Below are 22,051 nucleotides of genomic sequence, written 5' to 3' on the forward strand. Positions count from 1 at the left end.
CTTTGGAAATATGCCCAGAAGTGGGATTACTGGATCATATGGTAGTTCTATTTTTAATTTCTTGAGGAACATCCATACTGTGTTCCATAGTGGGCTCACCAGTTTACACTCCCACTAACAATGCAGAAAGTTCTCTTTCTGCACACCCTCACCAACACTTGTTATCTCATTGTATTTTTAATGATAGCCATTCTAACAGGTGTGAAGGCGGTATCTCATTGTGGTTTTGATTTGCATTTCTCTGATGACTAGACTAGTGAGTGATATTGAGCACCTTTTCATGTACCTGTTGGCCATTTATGTGTCTTCTTTGGAAAAATGTCTCTTTGGCTCCTCTGCTCCTTTTAAAATCGGATTGTTTGATTTTTTGCTGTTGAGTTGTATGAATTCATTATATATTTTGAATAGTAACCCCTTATCAGATATGTGATTAGCAAATATTTTCTCCCATTCAGTAGGTTGCATTTTCACTTTGTTAATTGCTCCCTTTGCTGTGCGGTAGCTTTTTAGTTTGATGCGGTCCCGCTTGTTTGTTTTTGCTTTTGTTTGCTTTGCTTTTGGTGTTAAATCCAGAAAGTCATTGCCAAGACCAATGTCAAGGAGCTTACCCCCGTTTTCTTCTAAGAGTTCTACTTTCAGGTCTCTTTCAATTTTTTAATCCAGTTTGAGTTGATTTTTGTGTATGGTTTAATATAGGGGTCCAGGTTCATTCTTTTGTATGTGGCTGTCCAGTTTTCTCAACACCTTTTATTGAAGAGACTATCCTTTCCCTGTTGTATATTCTTGGGGAAATAGTTTCTTAAAATTTTTTTAACAGAAACATATCAGAAAATTTATTTAGTCATGCTATAATTACCCAAAATGAAATTGAATTGTTGCCACAGTTAGTTTTTGTTGAAAAGGACAGAAGTCCTATGTTTTCAAAATACAGAGTTGAGGGTATCGTGTAAAAATCTTTTCTAACTATATCGGAGCATAACATGTTATGCATAGGCCTTTAGGTAAAGATAATACTGCTGAATCATCTGTATCTCAGGATGCTTCTTACTTAACTAAACTCTTAATGGTTTTTAAAGATGTGACAGGACCTATGAAATTGAGTATATATGTTAAAAAAAATTTAGAATGAGTAAGTAGTTCTTGAAAGAGCTAGACGCCTTACTTGTAGCTTCATGGGTGGTTGGTTTTTCCTTCAGTTTGATGGCCATCATTAGGCAAGTCTACTTCTCCTGTGGTGACGATGCTTATAGCACCTCCTAGTGTGAAACCCAGGGCCAACAAACATCCAGTAACTATCAGTATTGATTTTAGGTGCTTCATGTTTCTGTGAATGGCTACGTCAGATGACAAATTTCAGTGATTTCAGTTGTTATAAAAAGCAGAGAACAAAATTGGGAGTGTTGATGAAAATTTCATGTGCAGAACTTTGTTGCCAAAATTATTTGGCAGTTTAAATGCATCCAGATCCAATTTTTGAGAGATGTGTTGATCCTGCGTATAGGAACTTCCCTGGCCCACACTGCTAATGGGGGAGGAGTAGCCCTCCATGAAGGTGAGAATACCAGTCAGGCTTTTATTTTTACAACACAACATTTTTGCATTTGAGCATCAAATTTCAAAGCACATGACTTTTTGATTCATAGATATTTGCTGCTGAATTTATGTTATAATGTTTGGCCAAATATCTAGCACAAGCCTAAGATGATTGTGGATTGAAAGAGCCTAGCTGAGGAATGCTAACCAGTCATTCTCAGGTTTTCTTCATAGATCACTTGTGTAGGTCATCTTTGCAAAACCATGAAAATGTTATGTTCTGAGCTTTCATCAAGAGTCTATGTAAGAAATGTCTATGTCTCTTCTTCTTTTGGAGGATGTTGGAAGAGGAATGGGACAGTGGGGATGGGGTAACTGTTATGGAAAGGCGGTACATTATATGGAAAGAATGTGGGCTGTGGTGACAGAAGGTTAGTAGCTTTGGTGGTGGGAGGATGTGGAAGGTCTCTTTTGATTGTCTATGTTTTTCAACAAAATTAGGCATTTATTGGGTATATACGTACCTGGGTACTATACTTGGCCTGAAGATATAAAAGTGAATAAGACTACTATTTAAATAGGAGGACAGCAGTTTGGCCGTATTGTTAGTACACATTTCTTCCAGTTTTTTGGTTTGTGCTCAAGTTTTAGTCTTAGTTTGCTCACTGTTGGTCTTTCTTCCCCCCTATTTTTATTTTTTCATTGATTGGGGGAATTGAGAGAGAGGGGAGAGATACCAACGGACTGATTCAGGCCATAAAATCAACTTACATTTTATGTTAGGTATCCGCATATATTTCTTTACTCTGACTTATTGTCCTATATGTTAATATTTCAGAATTATTGAGACTATACCTGATTCAAGGAGTTAATTTCTTACATCCAGATAGTCTTGCTTTCTGATGCCAAAGTAGTTTGGTCAGAACTTCAACCTTTAGCTTTATTTGTTCATTCATAACTAGTTTGCTGTTTTAAATACAAGAATCAAACCTCATACTATATGCCTATTTTGATGCAATTTTGCAAAAGTATGTACTCATATTAAATAAAATTATTTCTTCAACTGGAAGAGAAAAAAAAAGAATTCTCATGTTAAATGTGACTTGAAATTTATAATCTGATTAACAAGAGTCTAGTTGATAACAAAGATTTTTAAATGAACAACCATGATATTTAAATTAAAAATGACTTATCTGGGCATCAGTACGAAACTAAGAGAAAATATGTTCCAAAATAACATATATGTATCATTATTATCTTATCTGAGAAACCATAGCTTGCTAACGAGAGTTAGTTTCTGTGTAGAACACAGGTTTGTATTGAGCCTCACCATGATACAGTTAGTTTTCTTGTACTTCATGGCATTGCTTACTTCCTACTCTGGCCTGCATTCTGTTATTATGCACATGCCACTGGAGGCAGGGATATGTTAGGAAGAATTAGGGCACAAGTTCTATTTATTTACAGGTTTTGGGGGTAATTTTTGTTTGAGAAGGGTATGATGATAATTAATATTAGTTTTCCAGTTTTATAGACAACAAACTGAGGTCTAGAAAGATAACTTTCATCAAGATTACAGGTGATATACTAATTGGTTTGTTTATTGTCCTCCTATCCCCGTTTCATGGGGACAGGAGCTTCAGGTATCTTGTTCATTGCTGTATTCCCAGTGTCTAGAACAGCGCGTGGCACATGTAAATGTTGGTATTAATTTCTAAGTTAGGGTTAAACTCTGTAATGATGATTCTGTGTATCCACTTATTTATATTCTGGTTTTAGGCATGCATATTAATGTGTGATCTGAAATATTAAGATAAATATGAAGATACCTGTTGAGGAGAGAACAACTTCTAGATATAGTACAACATTCACTTGCTCATCAGGGTACAAGATTATTGTGAACAAGCCTGCATATAATGACCAGTGTGCATGAATGAGAACGGAGAAACAGCTGCTCATTTAATGGTCTTTTAATGAGATGCATAAACTTCAGTCTGTTTTCCTGTTTCTTTGCAATTTAGTGATTTCAGGTTTCTTGGATGTCTTTTGGGTACGTCTGAAGTAATTATGTAGTTTAGGAAGTCGGAAAGTGCTGAAGTTGATGAGATGGGAATTAGATTGTTTTACGTGTGTTTTTTTCCCCCCTCTGTCCTCAAACCTACTTCCAATCTATATCTGTATCACCTTCATCTCTATTCTTTCTCCATCCTTAATCCTTCTCAAAATCCTTTGTTAAACGTAGTTATAGCTAAAAGCTGCTGCATTTTTTAGTTTTCGCTAGGAAAAGTCACATGTGACAGTACATTTATTGTTTTTTTCTTCACCTTTGTAGGTGGCAGGTCTACTTAACAGGAGCAAGATACAGGTCACTAAAATGTAGAAATTTAATTAATATATTCAAACAACAGATGTGCCTTCTTTTCTGCTCACTTCCTAGCCCTTATTTTTAGTCATTTACATCTTTTAAATTGTACTTTGACCCAGTGTTTTCATGCTTAATTTTACTGGAGAGAAATTTCCCTTTAATTTGCAAAAAGCCACTTAACTCAGTTTATGACATCTAAACATATGGAAAATATATTTTTAAATGACTTGTTCAGGTCATTTTGGAATGTGGTGACCTCAGAAATAGACAAATATTTTCCTAACACCTGGTTAGAAGAGTAGACATGATAGGCTTACTGAGAGAAATTTTAATTTTGACTTGCATGATATGACAAGCTTCTCTTTAAAGTAACTTTTTTCAATACAATACTACTATTTAATTATTTAATGCTTTTTAGAAAATCCGTGATTTCATTTCCTCTTCAGAAAGAAACCTCTATAAATCAGACAAAGTTATTTTTATTATCCATATTTTGCAGAGTAAGTTTTAGGCAAATCATTTGATTTCAGAGTTTCCATTCCTTTATCTGTAAAATAAGGACATTGGACAAGATAATCTCTAGAGTTCCTCCTAGCTCTAAAATTCTCTGTTTATAACCATCGTAAGATGAGGAAACAGAAGCATAAAAAAGTTAAGCAGCTTGGGTAAGTTCAAACAATGAATTAATAATAAAACCTTGATATATGACTTTCTGACTGACCTATTTATTGACACTTTCACACAACCATTATGCCTGAAACTGAAACTGCTGATTTCTTTCTTTCCTTACAGAAAACATATCATTTAAAAAAAATTATGCTACAAATATAATCCTTTTTATTTTTCTAAAAGCTCAAATATATTTCTGTAGTCTCAAGTTAAATCCTTGTGATTTAGTAGGTGCTTATTCATATTTTTAAAAGGAGGAGGTCTTACAAATAGCGGTTCCCATAGCAACAAAAGACAAATCAGAAAACAAAGCATATCTTAAGTTATGAAGTATGAGTAATGAAGTAAGTCAAAAGTAAACCAATTTCACGTATAGCAAAAGAAAAAAATAGAAAAGATTCTTGTGACAATTTTCTTCCATCCTTTTATTTTATATCATTATTATTATTATTATTATTGTGCAAATTATTCTACAATTTGTATCTGAATGTGTGATAAGCATTGGAATGATTCGAGCTTCCTTTTGTTGGTTGAGTATATCTCAGTCATGAGTGTTTTGTATTAGCTGGAAAATTGGATTAGATCTCTCGACCTTTAAGGGTTTGTGATTGAATCCCCTCCCCACTCCTCAACTCAGTGGTGGTTCCCTCAACAACTTTTCAGGAATGCATCTATTTTGTAAATTATGACATTTTATATAGATATAACACATTAATTCCTAGATGAGCCAGAATGAGGTATTTTAGGATGGCAGTCAGAGTAGATTGTAGTTCAAAACAAATTTAGATTTGAGTTCTTTGTGAATTTAAGCTAATTTTCCATAAGAAATATGATTGTTCCATGAAATAAAATTTTTAAATATACCAATTTGCTTTTAGCTTTCTTGTTTTTATATAAAGTGCTCCCTTTAAAAAAAAATAGCTTGTTTTGTCATTTTGGTGCTTTCGATAAGAATACTTTCTATTTACTTTTTTCTGTAAGCAAATCTCTCACAGATGTTTTTCAAGTTACATAAACAGGTCATGGTCACATTTTCTTTTTTTAAGTAGTTGGAAGGAACCTTAGTGATCATCTAATCTAAAACACTTTAACAGATGAGAAAATTGAGGGCCAGAGAGGTTAATTGGCTGACCCATGGTAATCTAGCTAATTAGTGATAAAAATGATTGGAATTTAGGTATGCCAATTTTCCACACTAGAATTCTTCTGTTTGATGAGTAGATATCTGGACTGTTACCTGTACCCAGCTAGATTCATAGTCTTGATTTTTACCGAACTCCTCCTTTCCAGTGCTGTTTTTTTTTTTAATCATAGTGATTAATGTCTGAATCAGAATTTGAAATCTGAAAGCTGCATTATAATAGCTTATACTTAAAATGTAACTGAATATGGAGCTACAGTTTCTCACAGTTGGTTTTCTATTTGATGTGAGTTAGATCTTTAAATTTTTAGAATAAAAATAGACGGTGGGTAGAATGATGGTTATTGACTTAAAACTAGAATTTAGTGGTGGATTATTGAAAGATAAAATATTCTTTAACAGCACAAAGTCAACATTCCCCTGGTTACAAGACCGTGCTTTAATATATAAAAGACTCTTAAAGGATAATGTAAGGAAAGAATACTGTGATATACCATAAAAAAATGCTCAGAAATAGAAGAAACATCATTATAATTAACCAGGAAAATGGGGGAGGGGGAGAAAGGAAACAAATGATTCTTCTATTTCTTACTTATATTATCTAAGTAAATAATTTTCTGTGGGTCTATAGTGTCTACTTTATATATCTATTTTATCATACTCTGAAAAAGTGGTGTAGTAAAGCTCATTTGTTCTTTTTTTAAAAAATATTTATTTATTTATTTGGCTGCGCTGGGTCTTAGTTGCAGCACGTGGGATCTTCTTTGAGGCATGTGGGATCTATTAGTTGTGTAATGTGGGATCTAGTTCCCTGACCAGGGATCGAACCTGGGCCCCCTGTATTTGGAGCATGGAATCTTAACCACTGGACCACCAGGGAAGTCCCATAAAGCTTATTTGTTCTTGGGGTTGTGGTAGCAGAAGTCTTCAGGGGCTTGGAGAATAGTGACGCTGCACCCAATTCTCTGGGAGACTTGGGAGCATGACTTGAGTCACACAGACCAGGATTTATATCCCAACTCCATCACTCACCATCAGCCTGACCTTGGGCAATTTTCTTAACTTCTCTAATCCTGAATATTCTTATCTCTGTAAAATAAGAGATTATAATGCCCATTTTACAATGTTACGTAAATGTATCTACCCTATAATAGGCTCTCATTAACTATTCATTTCCATTTGCACTCCTTTACCTGTTATCTGTAGACCCTTCTCCTCACCTCTTCCCTATTCACTAGCCAGTTCGACCTGATGGCCCCTAAGACTCAAATGTAGGACTCCAGATCACAGGTAACTAGAGCTAAAGAAATAAGCTCGACTGGGACAGATCATCTCTAGCATGCAGTACTACATTGGGTAGACTGCTCTCCTGGAACATAGTGTCCCTCAAGTTCAGTAACATCTTTAAGAACCATCAAAACCATTGGACAATGACTGGGGCTCCATGCAGCTTCTATGGCAGCTACCATCCTGCTCCTTCAGGACCTTGAATCCTCCCAAGTACAATATTTTTTCTAAGAATTTTTTAAAAAAGAATATGATGGTTTTATAGTTTTCCTAATTAAAGGGAGTACCACACATCTAAATATATTTTATAAACTGTCCCAGATTAAGTTAATAAAGTGATTTGTTACTCCTACTTAAAAAAAAAAATTCTGAAGCTTCAGCCTTTAGGTATATAGGGAGAGTTTTTATTTTTTAATTTCTTTTAGTAATTTTTAAAAATAAAAATATCATGATTCTCAGGCAAGTTTGTGATATTTTAGGCCTTTTTTGGTAGCAGTCCTATCCTTCACTAACATCTCCTTCCTGGGTGATGAACATCTGTGGCCTAAAGCAAGACTCTGGAGAATTTAGAGAGATGTTCTCATAATTAACTGAAATATTGTTACTTTTGTGATAACATCATTATTTTTATATTGTGAAGTTTTACTGTTTCAGTTGTACTATGGATTTACATGGGACATCTGTGGGCTAGCCTGGGAATTGGATAATCTTTTAAACATTATTTTAGAAACTAGGTAACAAAGATTGACCCATATATCAACTTTTGGATAAGAAGTCCTCTGTGAATTGATGCTATCTCCAGGTTGTCAGGGTCAGTCTTGCTCTGTATCTCTGCTAGAACAATTAAGGAAATGTGAGATGATGATAAAGGGAAAGATAAAGAGTACGGTTTCTTTCTTTCTCAAAACATTACTGCTATCACATGGGTTGGTAGTGCCTTTGGAGGGATTTAGTCAAGAAGTTTTCCACCCCCACCCCCTTTTCCTATGGAAAGGAAGAAATTTTTTTTTTTTAATAAATCTATTTATTTGTTTTTATTTATTTTTGGCTGTGTTGGTCTTCGTTACTGCACGAGGGCTTTCTCTAGTTGCGGTGAGCGGGGGCTACTCTTTGTTGCTGTGCGCAAGATCTAGGCGCGTGGGCTTCAGTATTTGTGGCTTGCGGGCTCTAGAGCACAAGCTCAGTAGTTGTGGCACACGGGCTTAGTTGCTCCACGGCACGTGGGATCTTCCCAGAACAGGGCTCGAGCCCTGCATTGGCAGGCGGATTCTTAACCACTGCACCACCAGAGGAGTCCCAGAAAGGAAGAAAGTTGAAAATGGATTAGAGAACTTTCATCCGAAAAAAAATGAAAATATTAGAGAAGAACTTTTAGATCATTGTTGTAACTTAAATAATGTGTTTTCATCTTATAACTGGGTCAGCTGTTATCAAAATAGTCTCAAGGATAAGTTCATTATATTTTGTTGTGTCATTTATTTCCACAAGCCAGTAGGCCATCAACTCAAGTAGAAATTTTTTTGTTATTCAGATTTTTATTGTGGTATTTATATTTAAATAATTTCACCTTTATAGCAATTTTCTTCTTGCAACCAAAATAAAATATTCCATGATTTTATGAATAAGTCACTGGGCAGAGCAAAAAATATGGTTCAGACTTAATCCTATTTTGTATTCTATTTTAGATTTATATTTTATATAAAAGGTACCTCACATGGCAAAAAATTTAATTTTATTAGTATAATAAAATTGTAAGGAGCAATCCAAAAATGGGCAGAAGACCTAAATAGGCATTTCTCCAAAAAGATATACAGATTGCCAACAAACACATGAAAGAATGCTCAACACCACTAATCATTAGAGAAATGCAAATCAAAACTACAATGAGGTATCACCTCATACCAGTCAGAATGGCCACCATCAAAAAATCTACAAACAATAAATGCTGGAGAGGGTGTGGAGAAAAGGGAACCCTCTTACACTGCACTGTTGGTGGGAATATGAATTGATACAGCCACTATGGAGAAAACTATGGAGGTTCCTTAAAAAACTAAAAATAGAACTACCCTACAACCCAGCAGTCCCACTACTGGGCATATACCCTGAGAAGACCATAATTCAAAAAGAGTCATGTACCACCATGTTCACTGCAGCTCTATTTAGCTCTATTTACAAGACCCAGGACATAGAAGCAACCTAAGTGTCCATCGACAGATGAATGGATAAAGAAGATGTGGCACATGTATACGATGGAATACTACTCAGCCATAAAAGGAAACGAAATTGAGTTATTTGTAGTGAGGTGGATGGACCTAGAGTCTGTCATACAGAGTGAAGTAAGTCAGAAAGAGAAAGACAAATACTGTATGCTAACACATATATATGGAATCTAAAAAATAAAAAAAAAAAGATTATGAAGAACCTAGGGACAGGACAGGAATAAAGACACAGACGTAGAGAATGGACTTGAGGATGTGGGGAGGGGGAATGGTAAGCTGGGATGAAGTGAGAGAGTGGCATGGACTTATATATACTACCAAATGTAAAATAAATAGCTAGTGGGAAGCAGCCGCATAGCACAGGGAGATCAGCTCGGTGCTTTGTGACCACCTAGAGGGGTGGGATAGGGAGGGTGGGAGGGAGACACAAGAGGGAGGAGATATGGGGATATATGTATACGTATAGCTGATTTACTTTGTTATAAAGCAGAAACTAACACACCATTGTAAAGCAATTATACTCCAATGAAGAAGTTTAAAAAAAAAAAAGAAGAAAATTGTAAGGAGCAACTTGACTCAGAATCAGTCAGTGGTTATTGATTGAACACTGAACACTGGTTCATTAGAGAGGGGATTGGCTGTGGAAGGGGAGTCTGGAGATGTATAAAGAATGAGTTCTTCTGTCAGGAAGCTTACACTGAAGTTGGGGAGATAATTTTGTATAAAAATAATTACCCTAGAATTCTTAGAGCTTGAAGACCGATTCAAACCTTGGAAATTAGTTGAATCAAAAATCCTAGGAGCTTGGTAATTTGCCTGACAAATTTGTCCGTGGGCCTGAGAAAAGGTTAGCTGCATGTCCTATGCCAGTAGTGGCATGGTTTCATGTCTGGGATTCTGAGCAAAGCACAGGTACACTGTTCTATTTGCTATTAGGGTTGAAGCATGCCTAACAGTGGTTGGAGAACCAGGAAATCAGGGACAGGTAGCAGGACTTAGGTACAGGATAGAAGTAGCAACAGATACAGACCAGGCCAGACAAACAGAGTGAGACATCAGGACACTACCTTGAGATCTACTAATTATGAGTCAAGTAGGCATAAGAGTCAAAACCAACTATTCAGTGACTAATTAAGAGCAGACAGGAAGGAAAGAGGCAATGTCTGGCTCAGCCCAACTTCCTTGAAGAATTTGCCCTCTCACTGATGGAATATTCTAAGCATTATATGAATGGGCTGCCGGGACACAGCCCACTTTTAAATTACTCAGTCTAGATTTTGTCCCATTTCTCCTGCTTCGTGATTCCTCTTTTCATTCTTAAGTTACCTCTTTCTTGCCCTCAGGAGTCTTGGCCACCGCTTTGGCTCCAGCAGGTTACAGCTCTGCCTCTCTTTCTTGGCAGTGCTTTTCCTCCCTGATTCCACAGGGGCCCAGGGCCCACCCCTGCTGATATTGTTTTCACCTGGCTCACATTGGCCTTGCTAGCAGACCTGGGAAAGCTGGGACACTCTGCCTTTGCTGTGGAAAAGCATATTGTTGACCCTGTGGTACTTAAACGTGGCCTGTGTGGTGCTGATGATGGAGTCCGCTACCCTGGAGGCTGACTGTGGTACACTGCTCCCGCCAGCTGAGAAGCCAAAAATGGAATGCATCTATGGGCCCTTTCTTTTCAACACTTACAACTCAGCCACTTTGCACTTGTGCTCCTGGCATCCTCTGGAGCAAGGCCTGATAGCTGCTGCTTTGGTCAGCTTCTTTTTTTTTTTAAATTTTATTTATTTATTTATTTTTGGCTGTGTTGGGTCTTCGTCTCTGTGCGAGGGCTTTCTCCAGTTGCGGCGAGCGGGGGCCACTCTTCATCGCGGTGCGCGGGCCTCTCACTGTCGCGGCCTCTCCCGTTGCGTAGCACAAGCTCCAGACGCGCATGCTCAGTAGTTGTGGCTCACGGGCCCAGCTGCTCCGCGGCATGTGGGATCCTCCCAGACCAGGGCTCGAACCCGTGTCCCCTGCATTGGCAGGCAGACTCCCAACCACTGCGCCACCAGGGAAGTCCTGGTCAGCTTCTTAATAGAAGTATCCATGGAAGAAAGTGGTCCACCTTCTTTACCCATTCATAGCACCACACTCTTCATAACTGCTGTCCTGATGTCTTCATAACCTTATCTGTCCAAATATGACACACTTTTATCTCCCAGTCATTCCTCAGAAAAGAGGGAATTGCCTTTATTTGAGTTTTTGAGTTACTGTCAGATTATCAGGCATTATTCTGAATATAAAATACAAAGTATTGTTTGGAGAAGACATATTGGCCTAAAATTACCCTAGTCAGTGCTAGTTTGGAATATTTTCCCTGTGTAAGGTTGACAAGAAAGAAATAAAAATAATTTAACAGAGATTTAGTAATTATTTTTTAAAATAAATTTATGTATTTATTTGTGGCTGCGTTGGTTCTTTGTTGCTGTGCGTGGGCTTTTTCTAGTTGCGGCGAGTGGGGGCTACCCTTTGTTGCGGTGCACAGGCTTCTCTTGTTACGGAGCATGGGCTCTAGGTGCATGGGCTTCAGTAGTTGTGGCATGTGGGCTCAGTAGTTGTGGCTCGCGGGCTCTAGAGCACAGGCTCAGTAGTTGTGGCACAGGGGCTTAGTGGCTCCGTGGCACGCAGGATCTTCCCGGACCAGGGCTCGAACCCGTTTCCCTTGCATTGGCAGGCAGATTCTTAACCCTGTGCCACCAAGGAAGTCCCAGTAATTATTTCTGATAGCAAAAACTTTAAGCGTTGGTTGTCTTAATAAACAAAGAAAAGAGCAGTAAAAAAAAGCAATACCATAAGTTGTGCTGTTATAGCAATTACAAATTCATATTTATAGGACACATGAAAAAACAGCTGTTCTAATGTTATCTCAATGTCTTTGGACAAAAGCTCAGCGACTACATTATATCAATATTTGATTCCAGAAGTCCTGTATCTCAAACACTTTAGAGGGGAATAAAGGTTATGCACTACTGTGTAAAAGAGGCATCTTGCACAAAGCCTCTGTTGGCAGACTCAGGTCTGAATGCTGCCCCTAATCTGTACCTCATCCCAGCCTTCACAATTGCCCTGACCACTGGATTTTATTTTATTTTTTTACTCTCCCATTATGCTGTTTATATCCCCCTTTAGAGGTAATGCACATATTCGATTTCCTGGCTGCACTGCTGAATTCTCTGCTGCAGCACTGCCTCTTTATCCACAGGGCATCTCTGAACTACCTTGGTAACTCCACTTCCAGACTGATTCAGTCTGTTCTGCTGGGATCCTTTGAGTCTGGCGCCTGAGAGGGAGCCAAGAAGGTTTTACTAGAGGTGGGGTTACCTTGAGGTTAATGAAGCTTAAGTTCAGGGTTCCACACTGTCATGGGCTCCTAAGAGATGCTGGGAGTTGTAGAGTGTTCTCAGTGGAGAGAGGAAGCCGGTTGCAGTCAGGAAGCATTTCTATGTAAGCATTTCTGTTGTTCAGGAGACCTCAGAGAAAGGAACTTGAATCTCTAAGGCTCCAGCATTTTATGATGATTTCTTGTACATTCTAAATAAATATTTACTTTTGTACCAAATTTTGCATTCCTAACTGCATTCTAATTCTTAGAGAAGACCACCCAAATTGTATATGTTTCAGGCCAGACAAAATCTGGATTGGTCGCTTGGTTTTACTAAATGAGATACCTGGGTGTTTTGCTAGTACTTATTTTTCTACATTTAGTAATAAATTATTTATATGCGCAAACAAACACTGAGTAGAAACTAGAGAATCCCTAAATCATTCTAAAATCAATGCTTTGGTGATTATAGAGAACTGGAACTTCCTGGCAGCCAGTATATTTCAATATTAATATTAGTGAATGCTCTAAAACTGGAACTCAGATACTGACTTCAGTTCAGTTCAAGTCTGCAAGCCTTTGTGAAATGCCTACTATGTGAGATGAAGGTGTTGGTCCAGGTTTTTTTTTTCTTTCCCCCCAGAAAGTTTGAATTCAGTTTCAGTCATTTGAAATTAATTGCCTTAACAGTGATATATTTTTAGTTCCTTGGAACCATAATAGCAGTTCTCTTTAAAGAAATAAGAAATTGGAGCCAATGTGATAAATATGATTAAATGCCAAGGAACCACAATGATAAATTGTTGGCACCAGTCATTTGATGTCCTCTGAAACAAAGAGACTTGTCAGTCTGCCAGTGCTAGGAGTTTCAGTGCAGAGGATATAAAATGAAAAGTATCCTTTATCTTTTTTGTAAATAGTTTCATAGATGATGGCCATGGGTAACTTAGGGGTAACTATTTTTCAAACCAAGAAACCCTATATTGAAAATGAACTACTTCATGTTCATCATTTCATCATTCTCTTAAAATGTGTCATTAAATCAGTGTCAAATACTTGTGTTTGAGAAATATTAATAGAATTCCTAAAAGACATGTCAGTATATAATGACATATACTGATAAATGTGTTGAAGAAGGACACATTCAGAGAAGGAAAGAGACTGATGGTTGGGGGAGTGCTATTTTAGAAAGGCTGTACTGCCTTCCTAGCTATTCCTTGAATGCGCCAAGCATATCCCCATCTCAGGTCCTTTGCACTTGCTATTGCTTCTGCCTGGAATGCTTTCCGAGAATTGCATCAGTTATTTTTCTCACTTCACTCCAGGCTCTGACCACCCTGTCGAAAGTAGCATCTTCTACCACTCTATTCCTTTTCCCTCTTCTTCATGTGTTCCTCACCATCGGACCTTGGGAACTGAAGAGACTCAAAGAAATTCTTTGATAAATCCTTAGCTGTCTGAACTCTTACTACTTGCCCTCTGAAATTCAGGAATTGAAGATTTTAAAACTATCTCTCCCTTTTTTTTTAATTTTATTTTTTGGCCATGCCATGTGGCATGTGAGATCTTAGTTCCCCCACCAGGGATCGAACCCATGCCCCCTGCGTTGGAAGCACAGAGTCTTAACCACTGGACCACCAGGGAAGTCCCTAAAACTGTCTCTTGCTATTTGATCTGGATATATCCAAATCAGGAACCAAGTAATTTTGTATAGTAAGGGATACTTGTTTCTTTGTAGCGCTTGTCTTTGATTTGCTTGTCTTTCTGCCTGTTTATCTACCTGCCTTCCTCACTAAAACGTTAGTTGCCTGGTGGCTGGGACTTTGTTTTTTTCACTGCTGTATCTTCATCACCTGGAACAGTGCCTGGCATCAATTCTCAGTAAATATGTGTTGAATAAATGTGTTAATACGTGAATGAATCCCTCTGACCCAGTATCATCTAAATTTTAATTTTAAAAATATGTGATTATATGGAAAAGGCTTATTTCACATTATTAAGTTTTAAGAAGCAGGATATGGGATTATATACACAGTATGATTTACATTTACATTTAAAAATTTTTGGATCTTTGCATGTGTTTATTTATTCATTCATTCCTTGAAAGAAAACTTATTGAGCATCTCCTATGTATCCATTCTTTGTTATGTATTCTAAGTCATCTACAGTTTCATGAGAAGACAGATACTGAAATAACAGTAAATGAATGCCATCTTTCCCCTTGCACTGCTCTTCAGCTATGTTGATCTTTCAGTTTCTCTCACTAACTTCTTTGCACAGGTTATATCATTATGTGCTTAGTATCTGTCTCCCTCTGTATTGTAAATTCTGTGAGGCTAAGGACCATGATACCATTTAATTATCAATACCTAGCTCAATGCCTAATATATAGTAGGTACTCAATAAACATTTGTTGGGTGAATGAATGAATGAATGAATGAACAAACGATTAGAAGAATTGTTCCTACATAGTAGGAACACCATATCTAATCTTTAATGGAAGTTATGGGAAGTAAATTTCAAGCTACGATCTAAAGAATGAGGAGGAATTAGCAAGTGAAGAAGACCAGGCAGAGGTTCTGAAGCTAAAGCTTAGATTTTATCCTAAAAGCAATAGAAGAGTTTTAAGCAAAAAAGTGGCATTATCAAACCAATTTTCACTGGTGTTAGGAACACACTGTATGGGCAGTGCTAGACCAGAGAGATTGGTTGGGAGACTTTAGTGGTAGATGCCTGTGGCCTATGTTTGGTTCTCGGCCATGCAGAAAGAGAGACGTGGATACATTTGAGAGATTTTTAGAAGGCATAATCAGTGACTGGGGATAGCGAGGGAAAGGGAACAGTTAAGTATTATCCCAAGCCTTTGCCTTAGGTAACTAAGAGGATCCTAGGGCCTTTCACTGAAACTGGGGACTCAGAAGGAAGAACCACTTGAGGAGAAAAGAGCCTGAGGTACCCTTGAGCCCTATCTAATTGAGGCTGAGCATTAAGGACTTGGTTAAACAGCTGAATTTTCTAGATATAGATACTTAGAAAAGTACCTGAAAAGAAATAATCAAAATGTTAATTTGGAACTCTAGTTATATTTCTAAAATTTTCTTATTAAGTTTTGGTTTTCATTATTAGTGTGTTTTATGAAGGAAAAATAATAAACTTAAAAAAATTATATTAAGATCTGCTATAGGAAACACTGTACCAAAAACCACAAAGGACAAAAAGCTAAGACCTCCTTAGGTAAAATACGGGCTATTTTCAGTGAAAATAAATGAGTGGTCCTGAATAGAAGTCCATTGTGCAAGGGGTTCACCATTATGGTATGTGTGTGTTTTGCGGTGTCATTTGAAAATTTAACCTTATCGGTCAGAAAAGGTCTGCTAGAGGCAAAGATTGTTTCTTATTCATTCCTTTATCAGCCCTCAGCACAGTCCCTGGCATTTGCTAATGGCTCAAGTGAAAGCTATTATTTTAGCTTTGTTATTAATTCATTTATTTTTGTTTATATCACTATTCACCACATTTGTTTATACAGTGATGTTATTTGTGTCATCTTGGTTTTTAGGTAGATTGGGGTCAACTGGACTATTTAGTTGTTGACATGCCACCAGGAACTGGAGATGTGCAGTTATCAGTCTCACAGAATATTCCTATTTCAGGTAACTCTTTTTTTTTTTTTTTTGTAGTAAAATGGCTTCACAATGTTTTGTTAGTTTCTGCTGTACAATGAAGTGAATCACCTATATGCACACCCTTATCCCCTCCCTATTGGAACTCCCTCCCACCCCCCCATCCCACCCATCTAGGTCGTCACAGAGCACCATACTGAGCTCCCTGGCTATATAAGGTTTCCACCAGCTATCTATTTTACACATGGTAGTGTATTTATGGCAAACCTAATCTCCCAGTTCTTCCCACCCTCCCCTTACCCACGTGTCCACATGTCCGTTCTCTATGTCTACATCTCTATTCCTGCCCTACAAATAGGTTCATCTGTACCATTTTTCTAGATTCCATGTATATGCGTTCATATACGATATTTGTTTTTCTCTTTCTGGTTTACTTCACTCTGTATGACAGACTCTAGGTCCATCCACATCTCTACAAATGACCCAATTTCATTCCTTTTTATGGCTGAGTAATATTCCATTGTATATATGTGCCACATCTTCTTTATCCATTCATCTGTCAATGGACACTTAGGTTGCTTCCATGTCCTGGCTATTGTAAATAGTGCTGCGATGAACATTGTAGTACATGACTCTTTTTGAATTATGGTTTTCTCAGGGTATATGCCCAGCAGGGGATTGCTGGGTCATATGGTAGTTCTATTTTTAGTTTTTTAAGCAACCTCCATGTTGTTCTCCCTAGTGGCTGGATCAATTTACATTCCCACCAACAGTGCAAAGGGTTCCCTTTTCTCCACACCCTCTCCAGCATTTATTGTTTGTAGATTTTTTGATGCTGGCCATTCTGACTGGTGTGAGGTGATACCTCATTGTAGTTTTGATTTGCATTTGTCTAATAAATAGTGATGTTGAGCATCTTATCATGTGCCTCTTGGCCATCTGTACGTCTTCTTTGGTGAAATGTCTATTTAGGTCTTCGGCCCATTTTTTAACTGAGGTGTTTGTTTTTTTGATATTGAGCTCCATGAGCTGTTTATATACTTTGGAGAGTAATCCTTTGTCCACTGATTCATTTGCAAATATTTTCTCCCAAACTGAGGGTTGTCTTTTCATCTTGTTTATGGTTTCCTTTGCTGTGCAAAAGCTTTTAAGTTTCCTTAGGTCCCATTTGTTTATTTTTGTTTTTATTTTCATTACTCTAGGAGGTGGGTAAAAAAGATCTTCCTGTAGTTTATGTCAAAGAGTGTTTTTCCTATGTTTTCCTCTAAGAGTTTTTTTTTTTAACAACTTTATTGGAGTATAATTCCTTTACAATGGTGTGTTAGTTTCTGCTTTATAACAAAGCAAATCAGCTATACATATACATATATCCCCATATCTCCTCCCTCTTGCGTCTCCCTCCTATCCTCCCTATCCCACCCCTCTAGGTGGTCACAAAGCACTGAGCTCATAATCCTGTGTTATGTGGCTGCTTCCCACTAGCTATCTATTTTACTTGTGGTACTGTATATATGTCCATGCCACTCTCTCACTTCATCCCAGCTTACCCTTCCCACTCCCCGTGTCCTCAAGTCCATTCTCTACGTCTGCATCTTTATTCCTGTCCTGCCTCTAGGTTCTTCAAAACCTTTTTTTTTTTTTTTAGATTCTATATATATGTCTTAGCATACAGTATTTGTTTTTCTCTTTCTGACTTAAGTCTCTATGATAGACTCTAGGTCCATCCACATCACTACAAATAACTCAATTTTGTTTCCTTTTATGGCTGAGTAATATTCCATTGTATATATGTGCCACATCTTCTTTATCCATTCATCTGTTGATGGACACTTAGGTTGCTTCCATGTCCTGGCTCTTGTAAATAGAGCTGCAGTGAACATTGTGGTACATGACTCTTTTTGAATTATACTTTTCTCAGGGTATATGCCCGGTAGTGGGATTGCTGGGTTGTAGGGTAGTTCTATTTTTAGTTTTTTAAGGAACCTCCATACTGTTCTCCATAGCGGCTGTATCAATTTACATTCCCACCAACAGTGCAGTGTAAGAGGGTTCCCTTTTCTCCACACCCTCTCCAGCATTTATTGTTTGTAGATTTTTTGCTGATGGCCATTCTGACTCGTGTGAGGTGATACCTCATTGTAGTTTTGATTTGCATTTCTCAAGTGATTAGTGATGTTGAGCATCCTTTCATGTGTTTTTTGGCAATCAGTATATCTTCTCTGGAGAAATGTCTCTTTAGGTCTTCTGCCCATTTTTCGATTGGGTTGTTTGTTTTTTTGATATTGAGCTGCATGAGCTGCTTGTATATTTTGGAGATAATCCTTTGTCAGTTGCTTCATTAGCAAATATTTTTTCCCATTCCAAGGGTTGTCTTTTCGTCTTATTTATGGTTTCCTTTGTTGTGCAAAAGCTTTTAAGTTTCATTAGGTCCCATTTGTTTATTTTTGTTTTTATTTCCATTTCTGTAGAGGTGGGTCAAAAAGGATCTTGCTGTGATATATGTCATTGAGTGTTCTGCCTATGTTTTCCTCCAAGAGTTTTATAGTGTCCAGTCTTATATTTAGGTATTTAATCCATTTTGAGTTTATTTTTGTGTATGGTGTTAGGGAGTGTTCTAATTTTATTCTTTTTCATGTAGCTGTCCAGTTTTCCCAGCACCACTTATTGAACAGGCTGTCTTTTCTCCATTGTATGTTCTTTCCTCCTTTGTCATAAATTAGGTGACCATATGTGCGTGGGTTGATCTCCAGGCTTTCTATCCTGTTCCACTGATCTATATTTCTGTTTTTATGCCAGTACCATACTATCTTGATTACTGTAGCTTTGTAGTATAGTTTGAAGTTGGGGAGCCTGATTCCTCCAGCTCTGTTTATCTTTTTCAAGATTGCTTTGGCTTTTCGGGGTCTTTTGGGTTTCCATACAAATTGTAAAATTTTTTGTTCTAATTCTGTGAAGAATGCCATTGGTAGTTTGATGGGGATTGCATTGAATCTGTACATTGCTTTGGGTAGTATAGTCATTTTCACAATATTGATTCTTCGAATCCAAGAACATGGTATATTTCTCTGTGTGTTTATGTCATCTTTGATTTCTTTCATAAGTGTTTTATAGTTTTCTGATTACAAGTCTTTCGCCTCCTTAGGTAGGTTTATTCCTAGGTATTTTTTTCTTTTTGTTGCAATGGTAAATGGAAGTGTTTCCTTAATTTTTCTTTCTGATTTTTCATCATTAGTGTATAGGAATGCCAGATTTCTATGCATTAATTTTGTATCCTGCAACCTTACCAAATTCAATGATTCGTTCTAGTAGTTTTCTAGTGGCATCTTTAGGATTATCTGTGTATAGTATCATGTCATCTGCCAACAGTGACAGTTTTACTTCTTCTTTTCCAATTTGTATTCCTTTTATTTCTTTTTCTTCTCTGATTGCCGTGGCTAGGACTTCCAAAACTATGTTGAATAAGAGTGGCGAGAATGGACATCCTTGTATTGTTCCTATCTTAGTGGAAGTGCTTTCAGTTTTTCACCATTTAGTATGATGTTTGCTGTGGGTTTGTCATATATGGCTTTTATTATTTTTAGGTAGGTTCCCTCTGTGAACATTTTCTGGAGATTTTTTATCATAAACGGGTGTTGAATTTTATCAAAAGGTTTTTCTGCATCTATTGAGGTGATCATATGGTTCTTATTCCTTAATTTGTTAATATGGTGTATCACGCTGATTGATTTGCATATACTGAAGAATCCTTGCATTTCTGGGATAAATCCACTTGATCATGCTGTGTGATCATTCTAATGTGTTGCTGGATTCTGTTTGGTAGTATTGAGGATTTTTGCTTCTATGTTCATCAGTGATATTGGTCTGTAATTTTCTTTTTTTGTGATATCTTTGTCTGGTTTTAGTATCAGGGTGATGGTGGCTTCATAGAATGAATTTGGGGGTATTACTCCCTCTGCAGTGTTTTGGAGGAGTTTGGGAAAGATGGGTGTTAGCTCTTCTCTAAGTGTTTGATAGAATTAGCTTGTGAAGCCATCTGGTCCTGGACCTTTGTTCGTTGGAAGATTTTAAATTACTTTTTCAATTTCATTACTTGTGGTAAGTCTGTTTATATTTTCTAATTCTTCTTGTCTCAGTCTTGGAAAATTGTATCTTTCCAAGAATTTGTCCATTTCTTCGTGGTTGTCCATTTTATTGGCATATAGTTGTTTGTAGTAGTCTCTTATAATCCTTTGTATTTCTGCAGTGTCAGTTATGAATTCTCCTTTTTCATTTCTAATTTTATTGATTTGCATCCTCTCCCTTTTTTTCTTGTTGAGTCTGGCTAAAGGTTTATCAATTTTGTTTATCTTCTCAAAGAACCAGCTTTTAGTTTTATTGATCTTTGCTATTGTTTTCTTCATTTCTGTTTTATTTATTTCTGATCTGATCCTTATGATTTCTTTCCTTCTACTGACTTTGGGTTTTCTTTGTTCCTATTTCTCTAGTTGCTTTAGGTGTAAGGTTAGATTGTTTATTTGAGATTCTTCTTGTTTGTTGAAGTGAGAATGAGTTGCTATAAACTTCCCTCGTATAACTGCTTTTGCTGCATCCCATACGTTTTGGGTCGTCGTGTTTTTGTTGTCATTTGTTTCTATGTATTTTTTAATTTATTCTTTGATTTCTTCAGTGATCTCTTGGTTATTTAGTAGCACACTGTTTAGTCTCCATGTATTTGTGGTTTTTACAGTTTTTTTTCTGTAATTGATTACCAATCTCATAGCGCTGTGGTCAGAAAAGATGCTTGATTCAATTTCAATTTTCTTAAATTTTCCAAGGCTTGATTTGTGACTCCAGATGTGATCTATCCTGGAGAGTGTTCCGTGTGCACTTGAGAAGAAGTATATTCAGCCACTTTTGGGTGGACAGTCCTATAAATAACAATTAAGTCCATCTTGTTTAATGTATCATTTAAAGCTTGTGTTTCCTTATTTATTTTCTGTTTGGATGATCTGTCCATTGGTGAAAGTGGGTGTTAAAGTCCCCTACTATGATTGTGTTACTGTCGATTTCCCCTATTATGGCTATTAGCATTTGACTTATGTATTGAGGTGCTCCTATGTTGGGCGCGTAAATATTTATAATTGTTATATCTTCTTCTTGGGTTGATCTCTTGATCATTATGTATTGTCCTTCCTTATCTCTTGTAACAGTCTTTATTTTAAAGTCTATTTTATCTGATATGAGTATTACTACTCCAGCTTTCTTTTGATTTCCATTTGCAAGGAATATCTTTTTCCATCCCTTCACTTTCAGTCTGTATGTGTCCCTAGGTCTGAAGTGGGTCTCTTGTAGACAGCACATATACCGATCTTGGTTTTGTATCCATTTAGCCAGCCTGTGTCTTTTGTTTGGAGCAGTTAATCCATTTACTTTCAAGATTATTATCGATATGAATGTTCCTATTACCATTTTCTTAATTGTTTTGGGTTTGTTTTCATGTGTCTTTTTCTTCTCTTGTGTTTCCTGCCTAGAGAAGTTCCTTTAGCATTTGTTGTAGAGCTTGTTTGGTGGTGCTTAATTCTCTTAGCTTTTGCTTGTCTGAAAAGCTTTTGATTTCTCTGTTGAATCTGAATGAGATCCTTGCTGGATAGAGTAATCTTGGTTGTAGGATTTTCTCTTTCATCACTTTAAGTATATCCTGCCACTCCCTTCTGGCCTGCAGAGTTTCTGCTGAAGAATCAGCTGATAACATCATGAGGATTTCTTTGTATGTTGTTTTTTGCTTTTCCCTTGCTGCTTTTAATATTTTTTCTTTGAATTTAATTTTTGTTAGTTTGATTAATGTGTGCCTTGGTGTGTTTCTCCTAGGGTTTATCCTGT

The 22,051-nt window shown here is 37.0% G+C and overlaps 1 protein-coding gene across 5 annotated transcripts in view; it reads left to right on the forward strand.

Annotated features, from left to right (window-relative positions):
* NUBPL (NUBP iron-sulfur cluster assembly factor, mitochondrial) overlaps positions 1-22,051 on the forward strand; it is a 335,371-nt gene that overhangs the window by 254,462 nt on the left and 58,858 nt on the right. For 4 of the 5 annotated variants that reach the window (XM_059914058.1, XM_059914057.1, XM_059914059.1 and 1 more), the window contains one exon: positions 16,129-16,222. The exons of the other annotated variant lie outside the window; for it this stretch is intronic. In XM_059914058.1, coding sequence (XP_059770041.1) covers positions 16,129-16,222 — 94 coding nt within the window. The remainder of the gene's footprint in view (positions 1-16,128; positions 16,223-22,051) is intronic. 5 annotated transcript variants of the gene reach the window in all.

The sequence above is a fragment of the Balaenoptera ricei genome, chromosome 2, assembly GCF_028023285.1.
Source record: "Balaenoptera ricei isolate mBalRic1 chromosome 2, mBalRic1.hap2, whole genome shotgun sequence".
Classification (NCBI taxonomy): domain Eukaryota; kingdom Metazoa; phylum Chordata; class Mammalia; order Artiodactyla; family Balaenopteridae; genus Balaenoptera; species Balaenoptera ricei.